General features: G+C 37.3%; 1 protein-coding gene across 1 annotated transcript in view; it reads left to right on the top strand.

Moving 5' to 3' along the window:
* FAF1 (Fas (TNFRSF6) associated factor 1) overlaps positions 1–20,248 on the top strand; it is a gene marked incomplete at its 5' end in the record, with an annotated part of 146,185 nt that overhangs the window by 89,924 nt on the left and 36,013 nt on the right. Inside the window, 4 exons of the mRNA XM_009080580.1 lie at positions 1,061–1,187; positions 2,130–2,193; positions 3,144–3,225; positions 12,368–12,522. Of these exons, the coding sequence (XP_009078828.1) occupies positions 1,061–1,187; positions 2,130–2,193; positions 3,144–3,225; positions 12,368–12,522 (428 nt within the window). The remainder of the gene's footprint in view (positions 1–1,060; positions 1,188–2,129; positions 2,194–3,143; positions 3,226–12,367; positions 12,523–20,248) is intronic.

Here is a 20,248-nt window from a genome sequence, read left to right as displayed (position 1 = left end):
GAATGGTCAGGCAATGCTGTTACAGCTAGACCTGAACCACTTAGAAGCTTAAATAGGTGGCTGTTGTTTTCTCCTGGGATCTACCAGCATAACTATCTATCATTGCTGCTTTATTTTTTCACCTTATAGAATTTTTGTTGACTACTTCATTCAGTAAATGTTCTTTATTTGACATATTTTATGTGTAGAGAGACATCCTGCATGTTTGGAGCTCTTTGCTCCTCTCATGATCTCTTGCATGCTACAGCTGAAATCCCACGTTCTGTAACACCCTTTGTTGCACCTTCAGGGGTTCATGTAGATTTTCTGGAGCGTGCTATCACCATGACTTTTAGGTCATTGGAGCTGGAATAGTCGTTCCTGAAAAGAAGTTAATTTAGAAGAAAGTTAATGCTGAATAGTTAAACCCGAGTTTTTATCTGAGCTGTTCTCTGTTTCAGAGGGCATGAAATCCAAAAGATCTGATGGTAGGAGATGAGATCTTAGCTCCTAGAAAGAAAATGTTGATTTTTCTCCTTTCTATTGGTATGAGTCAACCTGTCATTCAACATGCAGTAGTCTGGTGTGCCAGCTTATGATTAGGGCTGCTAAACCTAGAGACTGCAATATGACAGGCAGGTACCTTTCCAAGGGCTGTCCCCCACCGTGCAAGTGTTGCTGAAGTAGAGTGTATCTGGGTGTCTAAAATTGTTTACAGGTTGTGTGGCTTTTCTCACTCTCTCTTACGCAGTTACACCAGCTGTAGTACCACTGGATGGGAAATAGCATGAACTTTGGATAAAATTTGCTCAACTGTGTGTATACAGAGGCGGTTCCTTCATCCTTTAGTAATGCATTTTGTCACATAATATTGCTGTCAGCCAGACTTCTGTTAAAAATTAGGTCTCATTTGTGAAAAGCAGTTTGATAATGCTCTATAAAATAGTGAAATTAAATGCAGTATATCATGTTCTAATAGAAATGTGTAAGTATTTTTCACTGTGTATGTGTTTTGTGTTTCACTGAAGATGATGTCTGTAGTAGAAGCTGATGGTGGATTTTGGGTTTTGTTTTTATATAGCAATGCACTGATGTTCATATGGTTAGTGATAGTGATGGAGATGACTTTGAAGATGCTACAGAGTTTGGAGTTGATGATGGAGAAATGTTTGGAGTAGCATCATCTGCCTTGAGGAAATCGCCAATGAGTAAGAGTTGACAATTTACAGTTCACTGGAGATTGTACAGCAGTAGTGAAGTCAGAGAGGTATGATGAGTCTGCAGAATAAGAGACAGGAGAGTATCTTTTGATAGGAGTGTTAGAATTGCTTGGGTGTCATGTCTGATGGATATAGCAAATGAAAATACTGCAGGCATAGTTTGCCACTGTGAAACCATCTTCCCATGGAGGAAGTCTTTTCGCCTTACGTTTTTAGCTTACAGTTGAAGAATAATAATTAAACTCGGAGAAAATATGATCCCTATCCAAATGTGCCTGTAGATAACTGGATTGCCACTTCCCTGCTTGGAAAATTACACATTCTAGCTTCAGCATCTTCTGGTGGCTAATATTTTAGTCATTTACATTAAACAAGATTCTCAGTGATTATTTGCCATTGAATTTTGAAAAGGATTGAGCAGGAGCAGTCAGTAACCTCCTACATGCAATTCTTATCTACTTCTTTTAATTTACCTCAGGCTTGCATTAGTGTTAATACTTTAGAAGTTTTTTTGACAGGAAATGTATGTAGTAATATGGAAAACCTTTGAACATTATATATTGAAAGTTTGAAAGAAACAAAAGAAAGGAAGAGTAAGTAGCAATGTAGTGGGTCAAACCTTTCAAACCAGTCCTTTCATTTTGATGTATTAAAGTAAGTCCAGAGTGTCAACTCTGAAAAAGTAATATATCACATTACACTGGGCCCGAGGATTTTGCTGTTTGGAAAACCAGAATATATTCATGAGACCCTTCAGACATTTCACATCTTTCCAAAAGTTCATAGTCAATAGTCTTTCATGAAATTTGGGTGGCCTCTTGGTAACCACTTCAAACAGGCAACATGAAATATCTGTGAGGCAAATGAGTTTACATGTTACAGCCTGTTGCCATAAGGCTGCATTTAATTTATATTTTTCATCTTTTTAAGTGCCAGAAAATGCTGAAAATGAAGGAGATGCCTTATTACAATTTACAGCAGAGTTTTCTTCAAGGTAAGCTTATTCTGTTAACTGTGCCATTCTTGTTACAAACTAAGTTAAATTTAGTAAATAATGAAAATAAAAAGAAACCAAATGTACATAATTTCTAGTGGGATAATAGCATATTTAGACATCCTAATCTATTTTAATTTGGACTTTGTTAGAACTGCTTCTGAAAGAAAATTCTTTCTCAGTCCAAGTTAGAGTGACAGATTCTTGCCTTATTTATTTTGTCACTAATTAGTATCATTAGTTAATGATGTAAAGGTTCAGAAGGATGATAAATCCTCTGATTATGTATAATAATTTTTTGATGATATACAGGAACAGAAAAGCTGAAACTGATGAATATTGAAAAGCACAGAGTTGCAATATGAGTTTTCACAATAAAGAAGTGGTTAGTTAATACCTACTTTTAAAACACAGAGAAATGCTGATTTTTTAGAACTTTATGCTACCAAATCACACCCTGTTCAACAGTTGCCAGGTTTCATTGAACAGGTAGAAGCTGCAAAGTCATGCAAAGTTTATGTGACTTCTGTTTTCATTCCTCTGTGATGAAATGTTCATTTTTGTGTATGAGATGTGTTAACATGTAATGCAAGAATAGCCTTCAGTTAACCTTTAACAACGTAATAAAAGTAACCTGTAAGAATATAATAAAGAGAGGAAATTTATGAAAAGTTATGATTGAAAAATTGTGGAGAACTTAAGGTGTTTACACGTGTAAACCAAAAGTTTTCATGATGAAATTTCTGCAGTTGTAGTTGGTTACTTGGAGCTTTTGAATGTTGAGAGGCAAACGGCTTCGAAATACTTCCCTTCTGTCCTTAGGAAGTGTAATACTTCATCTTCTGAAGGTTTAGCCATTGTGCTATATTTACAGAACATGTGAAGAGGTAGAATATTGAAATTGCTTAGTTTTATAATTCTTTATTAATTGAACATTTTCTCTCAACTAGATATGGTGACTGCCATCCTGTTTATTTTATCGGATCGTTAGAGGCTGCTTTTCAAGAAGCCTTCTATGGGAAAGCTAGAGATGTAAGTGTGTATTTAAGATACATTTTCTAATATAAGGGGAGAATGGAAATCATCTTAAGTGTTTCATCTTTATTTTTGAAAAGCTAAACTACATGGTGGATTTACATTGGTTTTATTGTTTGGGAAGAGTTATACTCGATCAGGTGATTGAAATACTTACTATAGTGGTTGGTGAAATTACAGCGAGTAACTCATGGTTCCTAATCATTCAGGCTGTATTTTTATTGGAGTCCTTTAGTTGTCAAAGCTACCTTTTTTCCCCTCCCCCCCTCTCTTTTCCTCCTGAAATAATGGTGTCCTAGCACCAGATGACACTGCCTGTGAGTCTTGTGGTTGGTAAGTTCAGTGTTGCATGTTGGTAACTCCTTTGAAGAATGGCTAATGAAATTGTAAATTTAAATGGAAAAGTCTCTGAAATACAGTGTGCTTTTTTAAATCTTTGTGCAGCCTTTATCTGCCAAGTAAGTTCCAGTGCTGAGGTTTGGTTATTTAGATTTTCTGTACATCCAAGCAGGCATCTCAAGTTTCTGTTATTCCATGCACAGTTTTAAAATCAGTATTTCAATAAAATTAGAATGGGGATAGTTTATTTAAGTTTTGGTGACTGGATTCACTAAGGAGAAACCCAAAACCCTGCATAATTAAGCACAGATAAAGCTGAAACACAAACAAGAAAATCATGCTGTTTAAATTTACTTTTTGTTTTCTTGATAGATGTTTGATTTTAAAATGAAGAATGTTTTGGCTTCCTGTAGTTACTCATATCAGAAGGTAATGTTAGGGGCTGTGCTGAGAAGTGTGCAGTGTTAGGAATCCACACTGTATAGCTGAAGTTAACACATACTTAGCACTCCAAGTTCTCATGTCTTTGTGCAGATTTCAGAGCATAAATGTACACATAGTAATTCAGTGGCAAAGTATTAATTGAAATACATGTTTAGAATTCAACAAGAAAAGCATTTGAGTTGGGAGCTTGCCTTTGTGTCATTTCATCAGCAAAGGGTGACAGTGTATCTGTAATAATGGAGGAAAACCTGTTAGGAACTTTCATACATATTTTTATACCTCTGAGTCTGATATTAATGCAGTGCAGTTGCTTGGTTTGTTTAGTACTCAAAGTACTTCTTACACTACTTACATAGCTCATCAGAAGTTCATATCACCTTACATTTCCTGTATTTTGCATTGTATTCTGACCAGATCTTCATCAGGATAAAGTCATCTATTTATATATTTAGGAAAGTATTCTTTTTTTGCTTGTGTTGTTTGGACTGGTTGGTTTTTTCCTGAATATTGCCTTATATTTGAAGGCTCTCCCTTGCACCTAGCCTGTGGAATGGCCTTATTTTTATTGTAGCATTCTGACTTTAAACAAAGATATGAGAATGTTTGCATGCCATTTTTTGACGTCTTTTTCCTGTTACAAAGCAATTTTTTTCAGTACTGCCTTGTGGGATTCATAATTGAGGAAAGGGCTACATTATTTTGTATTTTTATAATTGCATTTCATAAAATAATTAAATATGTATACCAGTATTATAAAAACAGCTTAGGAGAAATTGCAACCTGTATGTCTTGTCTTCTCATTTATACTATGGAGGGCACTTAATTTTACCAGGGCAACAGATGAGCTTCAGGCACCAGCATTCTTCACTTGAAGTGAGAAATTGAGTTCCAAGAGTAAATAAAAACAAGATTGAAGGTTTAAATCCTCTACTAGGCTTTTTGAACTTATATACTCATTAAATGTTTATTGGAGTGGTAGGATTACGAAGGATTTGGGCAGCTTCATCAACTGGTATATACTTAATCACTAAGTAAAACACTACATTTGATAGAGTGTTTCTCACGATGCCACACTCAATCCATCTTAATGAAAACCGCTTCAAACTGATTTAATCTGAGAGCACTTGGCAGCTTGAGTGCTCGGAGATCTTAGCCTTTTCTTGACAAATTCTCAACGCTGTCCAGAGCAGAAGGTGCACTCTGCAGTTCAGGTTCAGTGAGACAGCCATCAACTGTGTTTTAAGTCGATGTTGTGGATACATTTTCCCTCCAAAAAAAATCCCGTTACATGTAAACTTGAAGCTTTTTTTCTAAGATACCTTAATTTGGGTTGTTTTTAAGAAACTTAACTTATGTCAGAACATCTGTTTTGAATGCAGAATATGAGTTAAAGTTCTTTTAAAAAAATACTGTTCTGTTAAAGCTCAATGTCTTTCCCTGTGTTGGAAAGGATGGTAATACATAGTTATTTAAGAAAATGTCACTTAAAAAAGAAATAGCTTGTAAAAATGTTGAGGTGTTTACTACCTCTGTTTGAGTCGTTGGACAGTGAAGACTAACATACATGATGAGTATCTTTTTTCCTTTAGAGCAGCTGCCACCACAGAAGTGCCAGTTTTTGGTAGGAGAGATGGGATGAGGTCAAATGTAGCTCTGCTTTAAAACCTGTATATCTTGTTAGCACAAAAATGCCATACCTGAGATAGAGAGCTTTGCCTTAACACCTGCTGTCCTTGGCAATGAAATCCCCAGCTGCCTCCTGCAGCCTGGTGCTTAGGGGCATTGTGTGTTCATTTCCAAGGTTTATTGTATATATAAAACAATAAAATATTTTCATTATTTTTTTCAATTGGGTCAGGAAGTGAAAGAGAGACAGATGTTTATGAAATTAACAAATTAGCTGGTTTTTGTCGAAGTCTTCCCCTCTACCTGTTGTGTCAATTAGAAAGAAACATATCTCTGTTACAGGAGTTTCTGAAGAATGAGCTTACTCTTGCTCAAGTAGCTATACTGCCTTAGGAACTGCTGATGCTATGGAAGAAATATTCTTTACCAAGATGTTTGGGGGAGGGTTCTTTGCACCTGAAAGCAGTTTGTGGGTGTCATGTGTTCTGAGACATTAGGGGTTTATCCTAACTTAGGGTGGTATTGTTATTAATGCAGAATCTCAATTGCTATATGAATCTCACTGAGCTATATATGTATAGTGAAGTATTTCCTTTTATTGGAGCCTGTTTGCCTTTTCATTTTTATAGGTGGTTGCTACTCTTTTATTATGAGAAAGAATAAAGACATTGGCTTTACCTTTCCAGGAGCTCTTATCTTTATATACCTCTGTCAGCTCACCTCCTGCTCCTCTCTCAACCTTTCTGTCCACTGACTTTTAATAAAGATGTGAAACATCTCTCTTAGCACAGATTGGTATTGTCACCTCAATATATATTCCTGCATGCTGAAAATGAACCGTGTTTTTCTTCTCCTTGAATTCTGTCTTTTAGGTTCAATTTAGTGGCAGCACCATCCCTCTCATGTATGGGTTCTTTATTTCCTGAATACCTGGAAGACAGTATGCTCCTTCCATGATTTGGCATGTTCAAATAAAAGCTGGGGTTTTCTTCTTTTTTTTTTTTTTCTCATGGCAGTAGCTGAATATTCCTTCATACAGGGCTTTCTGTAGTATCATTTTTATCTGTGTAACTCAGAAAGTGTCCCTTATTATTAAAGCTAATTAAGTTTATACTGAACTTATTACAGAAGGAAAGATTTATAGAGATAATTAATCTGATTTCTATTTGAGTATATTATAGAAACACTTCCAAGACAACTCTCCAGTTATCTTGGAAGAGAAATTTGAAGTCTGTAATTTAGATGCTCCCTTGAGTAGAGAAGAGAGGTTGTTCTGAATCCAAATTGCAGAACAGATTTTGGTTTAGTCTTTGTCACCCTTTTCCCCTCATTTATTCCTCAAATACTGCAGAGTGATGTCAAGGTGTATAGCCTTTGGCTTTGCCTCCAGGCTCTTTTCAATTCAAGTTGCTACTCCTGCACTTCTTAAGGGGTTTGATAATGATGTGTGTTCTAGGTGCGTTTGGAAATGCACATGTGGTTGAGGTATCCTAGATGGAAAATTACCACTTAGTAGATTCTAAGTAAACATGAATAACATGAACACTAATCTGCATGGTCTGGTTGAAACTGGAGGACAGGTGTATTAGTATAACTCTAGGTTTCCAAGATGAGTGAAAAACCTACTCTATGGTAGGTGTCAGTACATATGCTCCATCTAAGTTTCATGTTGGTCACCTACATTTTCTTTCCAGTCTTGCCTGATGTGTGTTACCAATTCTGTCTTATCATTTGTAAATTATTCCTGAACTTGTGCATAATGATAGTTTAGAAATTTTTGCTACAACAAACGTGCTTAGTAGTCTCACTGTGTGCCTACACACCCTTTATTCTTCATATGTGAAGGATGACTTCATCTCTCATATCTGAAAGGCTACCCCTGGGCATGGGCCTCTCTTCAGCATCCTCTCTATTGGGTATTAAATAATGGAAGTTTTTTAATTGTCTGCCACACTGTACATTATCTCCTCTTCCGAAGCTTGTGATTTATAGATCTTATTTGAGTTTGGTGTTAATTACTGGATACTATTTGCATTATGTAAGATATCACTACAAGTGCAATTGATTGAAATAGAGATACAACAGTATAATAGGATCAAATAGTTGGAAGATGAAAGTAAACTAAATCAAGCTTTAAAACACACCTTTACCTGGGAGAGTGGTTAGCTGTTTGAACACTTTCCCATGGTTCACATGGATTCTTCATCACTGATGGTTTTTTGAGACTAGATGTTTTATTGAAAGCTAAAACTACTGAAACTTGAAATTAGGAATTAGTTTAGAGCTCTCTTATGCCATGTACAATACAAAAAACAGGATCAGAACGTTACAGGGATCATCTCACTCCCACCCTTGGAGCCTGTGGGGTACAGTTTAGTTCAGGTCCTGTTCTACAAGGCTAGAGGCTGGTTAGTGCCTCTCGTCTCTCTGGTTTTGATGTCTGTATCCTTTCCTTTGACTAGTGCAGGGGAATTTAATAATGCTTCTCTTCAGCAGGTTTTGTTCTGTTCTGTGTAATACACAGACAAGCCTTCTCCATCTGCCCTATTCCTGCTTTGATCCATTTTCAAAGTGGAGTAAATTCAGAGGTGTATCACCTTGGTGTAGAGCAGGTTTGCATTCTGCTTAGAGAAAAAAGGATTGTGTGTGATAGAATAGCTGTGTCCAAGAAGACTGATCCTGTGATCTCCCAGATCACCTTAGACAGGTGGATCAGATTGTGCACTTCAAAGGCTTAAAGATGTGCAAATGTGTCCCTTTGTTCATTTGAATTAGCTCTCACTGGATAAAACCTGGAGGAAAAAATTAAGATCTTGATTTGTTAGCCTACCAGCTTGAAAGAACAGTCATGCCTCTAGCAGATGTTACATCATGAACATTTTTGCCTCAGTCATTACTTGAACTTGTAAACCTGAGATTCAAAAATAACCATTTGTGTCTGTGGGTTTGCTGACCCTTATGACTCTATTGCTGTTCCCATTCAAGTTCATATTCTTCTGAGGTACCTAAGTTATTCACAGTACCAGGAACTGGCCAAGAAGCTTGGAAATCCAATTACCCAGTGATATCAGTTTAGTCACCTCATGTTTCTTTTTGCCTCAGTGACAACTTTACTGTCATTTCTTCTAATTCTGTACAAAGTGCATTAACTTCTCTGAAGTTCCCAAATGCAAAAATGGTGTATAGGAACGATCTTTAATGTGTTTGTCTCATGTGTGGGAGTCTATGTGCGTGTTAGATCTCTTGGCTAGGTGCACCAGTCACTTTGGATGACATGGCACAGAGGTTCCATGGTGCCAGGCTACAGCTGGGAGGACTGTGCCCTCAGGGGGCTGCCCTGCTGCAGGGCAGTGTCCACCTACAGCCCATGTTTCCTTCCAAGGTGCCAAGAATATTCCATCAACAGATGCAAATCAGGCAGGAGAGGTCTGCAGCACTTCACTGTAAACCCAAGTGGTGGGTGTGTGCAAGGGAGCAGCAGCATGGCTGACTTGACTCATGCAGTCTTGAATGCAAGAGAGGTTGCAAAAATAGTGGGTGAGGTCTGGATTTTTGAGGGTATTAGATAGCCAAGATGCTAAAAACAGTTAACACCTCATGGCCCTTTTTCCTCTGAAGTAAAATGAAACCTGGACCTTAGAGTTCAAGCTTTTAGGACCTTAAGTCTTAGTGACATTGATGAGACTTACCCTCCTGAGCATGTTTGTAAATCCAGGCCCCTTCTAAAAATTCCGGTGTGTGACTGCCTGATCTTCAGCATGCACATTCCCTGAAAAATACATCCCTTGGTGGCTTAAGTTCCTAAAGTCCTAAGGCCTTTGGAAGTCCATCAGGTATTTAGTATATATAACCTTTTTAGGATCACATACCTTGTAGGGACTAGTAAAAGTTCTTCCTCATCGGATTTTTTTTCTCAGTTAAAATTTCATGCTAAATGTATAACCTCTGAGTCATGTTTTTTGAGAACTTAACACAGAACAATCTAGTGATCCATTAGTAGGTTTCTTTTATGGAATTCAAGACTGTTTTGTAAGTCTATTTTAATAGTATTAACAGCAAAATTCCCAGTATTAGTCATCATAGAATCCTAGAATTTACTCTGATTTTTCAAAGATTTGAAATAAACACAACTAAAACCTGCTTATAAATATGTGCTGCCATGGGTTAGCAAAATAAACAAACAAAAAAAGAAACCCACACAACAACAGCAACAACAACAAACTCCAAGCTGTGAGCCTTTTGCAATTACACATTTTTCCACGGAAAAAACACCCCTGGCTTCCACTAAGGTTTATCACAGTCATGTTTCAGCACTTCAGTTCCTCCTGCTACCACTTTGCATTTGTCATAGCATAGTGTGTCTATGCCTGTCCTTAACAGTTTGGAAGAATTACCAGACACAAGTGCAGTCTTTTTATATGTGATGGAGTTTAGTCTTTGCATGGTGAGATTTGTTGATGCAACAAAAATTACATTCCCTTGGCAAGTAGCTCAGTGTAAACCTCCATTGTGTTTGTGCCTGTTCTGTTTACTAAAATTTGTCCCTAAATCTTTAAGCCTAAAACTGTACATATTTTGAAACATTCTGTTGTATGGAATCTCATATTTAACAGTTTCATGGGGTTGTTTCTTTGGAAGTAAAAGTGTTTCTCAAGAGCCTTTTTTTCTGTCTGCTCCCAGTGAAAAGAGGAGAGCAAAGCCATCCGCTTACCACAAAGCAGTGCCACCACAAAGGAAAGATTAAGGGTTTAGAGAGAGGTCAATGTGGGTTTTTCTCTAACTAAACACTTTCCTAAAGTTTCCTTGTGGAAAAAATAATGAAGTCATCTCAGAGTTTTTAAAGAATTTTTATTTCTTTTTCACCGTCTGCATTCGCTTGTCTTCTCAGCATGGATGTTTAATCTTTCTAGGCTTTGTGAATTGGTCCAAATGAATAAGTGGTGAGCTGTCTCTCTAGGAGCTAGAGGCTTATTCTAAGGCCCTAATCACTGAGTAAACACATCTTTGCCCTCCCTCTCTTACAACTGCTATATAATAGTCGAGATTCTAGCACAGTAACCTGGATATTGCAGGGATCGACGCTTTGAAATGCAGAACGGCTGATCCTCAAAAACAGACAGTGCCTGATCTTCCCCTGCCTCTTTCTTCTTTTTAAATTAAATATCACCACAGAAATGCTGTTTTATTGCATGATATTGTGCATCAGTGCCCTGGATTTTCAAGTTTAGTTTCAGTCAACATTGTTGGCTGCACTTATATGGATCTCTGCATGTTGGGCTTATTAATGGCCCTTCCTGGCACATGTGTATGTGGTTCTGAAGAACATTTAAATTAAATTAGACAAACATTGATGCAAATTACTAATCCCTTTCCCAAAGTCTAATGTTCAAATGTATTCTTCCTTTTATCAACAGTCATTAAATTTTATCCAAAGCCAGAATATGACGTGAGAGCCATGCAGGTTTTTTCACAAAGACAGCTTGTCTTAAAATTGCATCCCATGGCTTGCTGTATCAATACACATCAATATCTTGGCTTCAGTGTTACTTCTGGTGAAGAGATTTGAAGTTAGTTTAAATAAAATTCTGAAAATAGCATTTACTGTATCATCTCAGCAAATATGTTCATGTAGTATTTTACAATAAAGTAAGTAATATATATGGGTGTGGGGCAATGGAAAGCTGGAATTTTCTGAATTATATTTATAATTCATCCAATACCAGATACAAGATCATGGTCCTTAACTAGGTCATAGAGTCCCTGTATTTTTGCAGCCTGCTTTCCATATTTGCATACACCTAGACTCAGTTTCTGAAAGGTGGTCTGAGATTATCATGGGGACACAGCACAGCTCTGTGCTGCTGGCTGTGAAGCTCAAATATTACTGGATAGGGTTTCAGAAGAACACGGCACAGAATGTTTTGTTTCAAGAGGCCATAAACAAACACCATCTCAACATCTAGTCATGCAATCGTTAAGGTTGGTAAAGATGTCTTAAGGTCATCAAGTCCAACCATTAACCCAGTGCCACTGCATTCACCACTAAACCATATCCCCAGGTGCCACATGCACACACCTTCTGAACACTTCCAGCAGTGGTGGTCCCACCACTTCCCTGGGCAGCCTGTTCCAATGCCTGACCACTGTTTCAGCTAAGTAGGTGAGAGGCCAATGTGCTGTGGGCCTCCCCATGTCTTATGGCTGGATAGAGAGCTGCGTTGCAGGTTTTGGGTCTGTAGGCAGCTGTGTTATTACTCGTTTGCCTCTTTATTTGGCTACAGAGGTGGTGATAACAAGACACTGTCATTTTTTCAGGTTGTTGATAATTGTTTTGTGTCGTAGATGCTGTTCTATCAAGAGGTGGGTTCCTTGCTCAGGGAATTGTTCCAAATGTTATCTTTATTGGGCAGCCAACCGAAAAAGTTCACTCTTTTCTTAAGATGAGTTTTTGTTTTTCATTCAGTCGTTTTTGTCTTGTAAGCATATAATATATTATCTTTTGGTACCTGAAAGAAAATATTAGGAAGCATTGAGAATATTTACAGATGTGGAGGGATGGCCCATTTGACTTGAAATCTGCTGGTGTTTTTTTCCCGTGTGTGCACGTTGAATACTTGTCACCCTGGATAAACCCCATTGGGTATACTAATGTGCACATCCACAGCAGCAATTTTAAAATGCTAAGCAGCCTGAGGAAGCTTTCACTGATCTCTTCTCATGTCTTTTCCAGAGAAAGCTTCTTGCTATCTACCTCCACCATGATGAAAGTGTACTAACCAACGTCTTCTGCTCACAAATGCTTTGCGCTGAATCTATTGTCTCCTACCTGAGTCAGAACTTCATAACCTGGGCATGGGACATGACAAAAGAAGCAAACAGAGCAAGGTAAGACACTTTGGACTGTGAGTGGGGCAGCTTTTTTCTCAAGGAAAATCCTTATCTCTAGCTGTCAAATCTTTTGTTGCTTAGTATCTATTTGGACTAAAACCTTCAAGCTCGTTCTCAGCCGATCAATGAAGCTGTGCAGGCTGATGTCCACTTAGAATTGGACTGGCCCTGTTTTCATTGCAAAGTGATTTCTTGTACAGGAAAAATAATTGAAGAAATTACTTCCTTCTCTTTTGAGATTATTTTCAAACAGAGTTCTGGGAATGTGTCTTCACAGTTTTGCATTGCAGTGCCATAATATATGACACTAGTTGTGTGTAACTGCAGGAGAACTTCTGGGATAAGAGCTATTGTTGTTAATGAAAATCTTACTTCAAAAATAACGTTCATGTGATAAGTTAGTATTAAAAACGGATTATACAAAAAATTAAAAGCTTGTAATTCAGATGAACTTTATTGAGCTACAGTTTTCTTACAGAACATTCCTTTGATAATGTTCAGTTATTTAGGTTGTGATATAATAAAGGTTTCAATGTAATAAAAGCTATCCTAAGTCATAGAGAGGCCATCATTTTGCTAATGAGTAAAGAAATTAAAACTGTTGATTCCACCTTCTACATCTTTTGTGTTACCAACAAATTTTCTTATTCTTATACTAAGACCTCTTTCTTTAATTATTTAGTAGCTGATCATAATATATCAAAAATAATGATTTTATGATTATTCTTATTACATTTGGAAATCAGACTTGTTTGTTATTTCATTACCTTTATTTAGCCAGAAGGTGACTGGATAATGTCTAGCCAGGGTAATGTCTTGTGTATATAACTATAATAAGAGTTATTCTAACTTTTGACCAAAAGATGCAACAGTCATTTGGGCTGGGATAAGGTTGCCACTTCTTTGTACAATTCCAGTGATTATTGAACACTTAAAAATTATACATTTATGTTTCATTCTCTTGTGGATTACTAGAACAGAGCATTTAGGTATTCCTGTACTTAAATATGTAAATTATACTTAATATTTCTTTACTGAAAGTGAGGTTGGAGAACAGAACTCTTTTTCTAATGCAGTTTTAAAATGACACTTGTGTTTCTCAGGAATTCCTCACTCGACCTTCTGCATTTTGTCATTGGAAGGATCAGCAGCAATGTTTTACTTTGAGTTATTCTAGAGAAGAGTAAAAGATTATGGAAAAAAGCACTTGCAAAAACAGATTAAAAGTTTCTAAAAAAAAGAAAAAAGTAAGAGAGGAAAAAGAAACATGTAGGTTCTTTCATGGGACCAAATACATAGACTGGAAAGTTGCTTAAGTCTTTTTGGTATTGCCATTCATGGGCAGTAAGGAGCCTCCTCCTTTTCTTTTATCCCACAAGTTGGTGTAGAAGGAAACACTATTTCTAAACCATCTGTAGTGGCTAAGTTCAGTTGACTACCTGCTGTTCTATTGTCTGCTTTGCTATTTAATTCTCTAGTTTCTTTTATTTTACAATGACAAAAAATTGCAGTGTAGTTTCTTTTGAAAAACTGTGTTTAAGGGTTTTTTTATGACTGACGATCAACAGCCATGTAATTGCTTTGTTGTGTTTTACTAAAGAAATCTATTAAGTAGCACAACTTTGATACACTAGTAATAAGAGTTTGCAGGTTACACAGACACCTGTGGTGACCAAAGCGACAGAAGCTGCTTGTTAGAAAGAGCCTGTACAGCTGTGTCCTATTAACTCCTTATGACACTTCTTAAAAACAAAATAAAGGGCTTGTTTGAGGCTTTATAGCTATTCTCAATGAACTTAGTCACCGATTGTGCAGGACGATAGGGTTTTTAAGCCTTATTTTTTTGCTTTCTCTTAACAACAACAAAGAAACTGTCATATTAACAGTGAGGTCAAAAAATAGGAAGGGGTAAACAAGGCATGCTGGCTGGAATTAGAGTAATTTCTCCGTTGTGTTTAGTGTCACATCCTGCTCCTTACAGTGTGATTTCTTCAGAGGGGGCATGATGCTTCCTTCTCTCTTTGGAAAGTGCCAATGCACTGTGGGCATTCCCATAAATAAATACTCAGTCCCTCTGTTTAATCACTACCCTTCGTGACGTGACACAGTGGCAGTGGTCTTGGAGCCCATTCTCTTCTCTCTTCCTGTGAATACAGTTACATGTAGGTTTGTGTTTGAGTGTGAGAAGACAACAGCAACAACAGAAGGAACTGCTTTTTTGCATGCTGGTGTAGCCCAAGAGCAACTCATTTGTGCTCTTGCAATTGCATTAGTGGAACAGCCAGGGTGGGACTGCAGGGGAATCATGCCCACTTGATTCCCAGCAGTCAGAAGGGATGCCTCAATGTAAGTAGTAAAAGACACGTTTTCAGTACTGGCACGAATAAATTCAAACTGAAATAAAGGTTTTCTCGTATAAGCCAAAAAGTCTTCTGAATGTTCTAATCTATGGATGTCACTCTGTTCCAAAACCAGTCCTGATAGTTGTTTCTATTTTTCTCATTAATGAAATGGGGGTCCATCCTGAGCACTGTAGAACAAAACCAGTTCCAAAATCTTGTCCTTTTTCCCAATTTTTAATGTGTTTCTCAGCTGACACCAATATAGGAACATGCTTTGAATCCTGCATTACTGTAGACTGGCATTTTTCATCTGGAATCTGTCATTCTTCAACTCTCATTCCAACAGAGTGAAGAGAGTCCTGTAGGTAAGCCTGGAAGTAAAACACTGAGAGCACCAGGTGTTAGGAGAAGTGCAAGAGCATAAGGATTACAACTTTGGGAGTCAGATTTTAAAACATTTCTGACTGCAGCCACCCAGAACTGTTACTTTGTCAAAATGAAGAAGAACTCTAGTTAATACAGTTAGGAGGAGGTTTTGTTTTGTCTTCCACAGCTTTTCATTGCCTCTGACATAAGGTTGGCAGGAAAGGGTGCAGTTACTTTGAGTAAGTTCTGTGATTATGAATCTTTTTATTAATCATAATTAAATCATAATAAAGGGAAAAATAATAAAATTATTAGCCTTCATTTAGGAAAATAGCATGGTGTATTTATAATACTGTTAAGGAACCTACATGAAAGCTTTATCTCTGTAGTTTGGACTTTAGTGAGTAACTGGCATATTCTCATCATTTGTTGTTCAGGATCAAAGGAGGAAAAAAGCCCCAAAGCTACACATATATCTTTTCCCTCTTGTTATATTCCACTTAATTTGAGGTGACTCATGAGCTTAAAAATCGGTTTCCTTTCCACTGCTTGCTATGAAGATTGCTAACATTCTGATTCACACAACAGAAATACACTTGCAGGAGGTGTCAGGGCAATAGTAGTGAGGCTTGACAGCAGTGATGCTGGCTGTTCTGGCCCTACTTTTTGGTCCAAGCATGCAGCTGCAGCAGCTCACCACCTGCATTGGGCCATCACATGGGCTAAGAGATTCCTTGGGTTCCAGAGAAGTTAAGAGGATAGATAAGCAGGAGTGCCAGACATGAGCAGCTATAGTTCTGGCATTTTTTGACTTCAAAGAGTTGATTAAATACCATTGTTCTAATATAATTCTGTGCATGTATATGAGGGTTGTGTTATTTCTGTCTGTATGTTTGTGCAAACACATCTCTAACTGGTTTTGTTGATTCATTAATATGCATTAATTTAATATATTTGGATCCAGGAAAGATATATAGTGATATATACATATATACCTACCCATGCACACATACCTTATATTTGTACACACCACATTTACAAACATAGATAAGGCATAATACTAGCATATTTCCAACATACATAGTGTTTGCCAAGCAAAGGAAAGCCAAAACCATAAGACAGTGACTAGAATGTCTGTAGTAGCTTTTTAGCTTTAGATATCATTGCCCTTGGGCACTTTAATTCAAGGCGTTGCCAACTTTTCTCAGCTCTGATGACAGGTACTTGTTAGTTTTAATGTTCCAACGATAGTTTTTCACTTTGCTTAAGCTTAGGAAAGAGTTAATTCACTAAAGCACTTCTCAGCAGCAGGTTGTCTTCACCTGCAATTTCCGTCATCAAGTAATTAGCCATATTCACAGTTGCTGACCCTTAATACTAACCTACTGAATGATGCATGCCTGGATGAAGACCAGTTGACCATATTACTCCAGCTCCCCAATCCCATTTGATCCTTCAGCAAATATATCGCAGGTGTGGGGTCTGTGAGAGCTGGGGAGTTAATTTCTCACTGCCTCTTCAGGAGTGACCGCAGATTCTGTATATGTTACTTGCAAAACTGTTGGACGTGTTCTTTAGGCACTAAATCCTTAACAGGTTTCACAGCACAGTGTGAAAACCTTTCCTATTGTATTCTGCAATATTTTATTTAATTTACTTTAATAGCAATACAGTGCCAGTCAATAAAAACAGGTCAAAAGTCTAATTAATGTTTTAAAAATACAAGCTCCCAAACACCAGGCGAGTTTGTCATTTTCTGTATGGTGTGTTTTGAGGAGGAAGAGGAAAGAAGGTGAGGAGGGAACCCTTCTGTTCCATGATTACATCCCACCCGCTCATTTTCTCCTTTTCTCCTTCGCTTTTGATTTTAGTGGCGGTCTTAACAGAATGTCAAGATCAATTTGCAGCATGGTTTAACTCAAGGTTTGCATTCTGCCAGCAGCAATTGTCCTAACGAACAATGCCGTGTGTTCTTGTAACTTCAGAAGCTTTTAGAAGGCTCATGGCAAGGGCAGCATCTAATGACTTTATTAGTGTAGGGTTTCAAAATGGGCTCAGTAATTGTTCACATCTCTTTGTCATTTAGTCATAATTACTGCATAGTATTGTTCAGGGTTGCACTTGTGAATAGTTTCCTAATAGCACTGAAACGAAGGAAAAAAGGAAAAGAATAAAAGGTGATTGTCTCTTTAGATGGAGAACAAAACAGCCTGTATATAGATGATGGTTAAACTGTTTATTATACACCCACCAGAAAAGGTAAACTATCCCTGCTTAAATATTTATGTGCTTCAAAGTAATTTCATGTTAGTAATCTAAAAATGTCCAAATTTGGAAAACTAAAAATCAGCAGAGGATGCATTTTAATCAGGTCGTGATTAGTAAGATGTGGATGTCTCTATAATACTCAGCTATAAATAGAAAGCAGTCTCTCTGGTGCTATCAAGGTTTTCAGTTTGTGTGCCTATGGTGATGTTTTAAGGTCATCTGAAAAAAAAAGTTATTAAATCGGCAGGAATTAACTAAACTGATGCATTTGTAAGCATTATGTTTTAAGTCCCCACTGTAAAACCAAATCTCAGTTTTAGCCCACTGTACTCAAACTGTAGCCTAGTTGATTAAGCTTGTTGAACAGAAAAAGTGAGAGAATAAAACTCTGTAGTGTCCTGTGTGAAAGAGGTGAAGGCAAAAGAACAGGTAGTCAAGACAGAGTTGTTGGACTGTTTTGAGGAAGAATCTGATCATGTTCTCTTACTGCTTGGTTCTTATGCTGCATATCTGCAATCATTCCTCGAACTTGGAGACTTTCATTGACCTTATGGACTTGCAGTTTACTTGTCAGGATGATTCTTTGATTTGTGAAGATTTATCTGAATTCTTTGACTGATTTCCACTGAATTCTTTGACTGATTTCTAATGTGCTTGTAGCTTCTCCCACTTTACCAACATCTCTAAAGTAACTAAAAACACTCTCTTAGGTTGTTATTAAATCTACCTGTAACAAGCCTTGGATATCCCTTAGCAAATCATATATTACATGTCTTTCTAATATGATAGGCAATGATCAAAACTGCATCTAATATGCCAGTGCATCTTGCATTTTCCATTTTTTATGCAGCGTTTTAGCAAGGGGTTGAGATACAGTTTATTTATACTTTTACCAATGAGTCTGTCTGGTGTCCAGTGGTACCTGAAAGGTTGATTAATGGGTTTCTAGAGGGCTGTGTTTTAGGCTAAACAGGTTTATGAAGTATTTACCTAATCTATTTGAACCTTGAAGGATGGAAATCAGATCTTCATGTTTTAGGAAGTGATAGATAACCCACTCATGTAGCTTTACTCTCACATAAAGAAAAAGTGGATAAAATCATGCGTTTGAACTGAAGAGGATGTCCACACATTTGATTTAGGCTGCTTTATACACCTTTAAAGCTTGCCTTGTATCTGTTGCTCATACCCCCTTGTGTTGAGTCAACAGTTACAACCCTAAGATTGTAAGGTAAGGCAACAACTCTGTATTAGGGAGCCTATACAGACCAAGCCTATTTTAATATGCCAGTTCAGGACCTCAGCTTTTACTCTTTTAAAAAATGTAAATAACTAATACAAAAATGTTATTTTTACATTAACATTTTAATGAGCCTTATGTTGACTTTGCACAGTATATATTATTAAAAAAATCTTGCATATTTAATATTCGTAATTGTTTTCTTCATGCTCAACAAAGAAGATGCATTTTTTCAAAGCCATTTCTGAAGTGCTAAAGTTTTTTAGAGCAAGGTTAGCTTTGGGAATTATCTGGCCATAAACAAATCACACCTTTTGGGTCTGACATCATCCTGGTTGTGTACTGAATGCCAATTCATACTGGAAGGGAATGGATCTTTTTGAAGAGGTTGTCAGATTTGATGCTGCTTTTTGAGGAGGACTTCAGTCTGAGATGATACAGCAGAAAACATGTCCATTGCAGCCTTTCTGTTAACAAGTCCTTTGCAAGAAGCGTAGTGGGCACCATGTGCCAAAGGGCCTCATTTTAGGAGGAAACCTTTCCAAAGTTTTCCCACCAGTATATAAAAATAAAAGTAACTGCAGGAATATTTATGTGAGTAAGACTGTAACAAAAAGACAAATCTCTGTTATTTCTGTTGGTACAGAAAATAAGGAAAATTTGATCTAAAATACTATGCTTTTTAAAAAAATTTTTATTTTAATATTTTTTGCCATACATTTGAGAGCTGAGTTCTCTCTGTCTGGAAGAAAATTTGTCCCTAAGGTCACTAGGCAGATTTGCTAATACAATTATTAAGTAACCTTAAGGTGCTGGAGCGAGTTTAAGAAAAGCGAAAGCAAAGGAGAGCTTGAAATTTTTATTTGAACATACAAAAAACATTCAAAATATAGCACCAGGTGTCCCTTTTTGCACATTCCAGGAGCACACTACAATGTACAAGATGCAACTTCCTCTGTGTTAGTTTACTTGATTAACGAAAAAAGAGCCAGAATTAACGGTTTGGATTTGGTTAGTCTTTGTGCCACTGCCATGACTGCTTGAGGGTTTTATTTTATTCACAATGTCTTGAGAAGGTGGGTTAATTTGGGGATATATGCAGAGCTATCCATCCTGTCAGATTGTATCATCAGTTTGATTCCTGCAGTTAAGTGAAAATGGGGATCACAAGGGAGGACACGCATTGAGTTGTTAGTATTTGGCTTCAGCAATGACTGGCAGGTGGTGGCCATGTCTTTCAAAGCCATACTGGTGGCCACTTTTCTGCGTGGAAAGAGATGGGATTCCTCTGCTCTTTTGGAGTCCTTCTGCTGGATCAAGGCCAAGGGCACCAGGCAGCAGTGCTGCCTTGAGCTGTGGTTTTTAACAGAGGACTCTCATTGCTCAGAATCATCAATTCTTTGCTAAGTTCTGCCTTTTAATTCCTCTACACTTCTTCAGTTCTTTGTAAATTCTTCCTCTACTAGGCAAGAGTAGGAATTGCTTTGAAACAGTTCACAGTGGAGAA

This window comes from Acanthisitta chloris, unplaced genomic scaffold, assembly GCF_000695815.1.
Source record: "Acanthisitta chloris isolate BGI_N310 unplaced genomic scaffold, ASM69581v1 scaffold4538, whole genome shotgun sequence".
Lineage (NCBI taxonomy): Eukaryota > Metazoa > Chordata > Aves > Passeriformes > Acanthisittidae > Acanthisitta > Acanthisitta chloris.
This window is presented reverse-complemented; position numbering and strand designations above follow the sequence as displayed.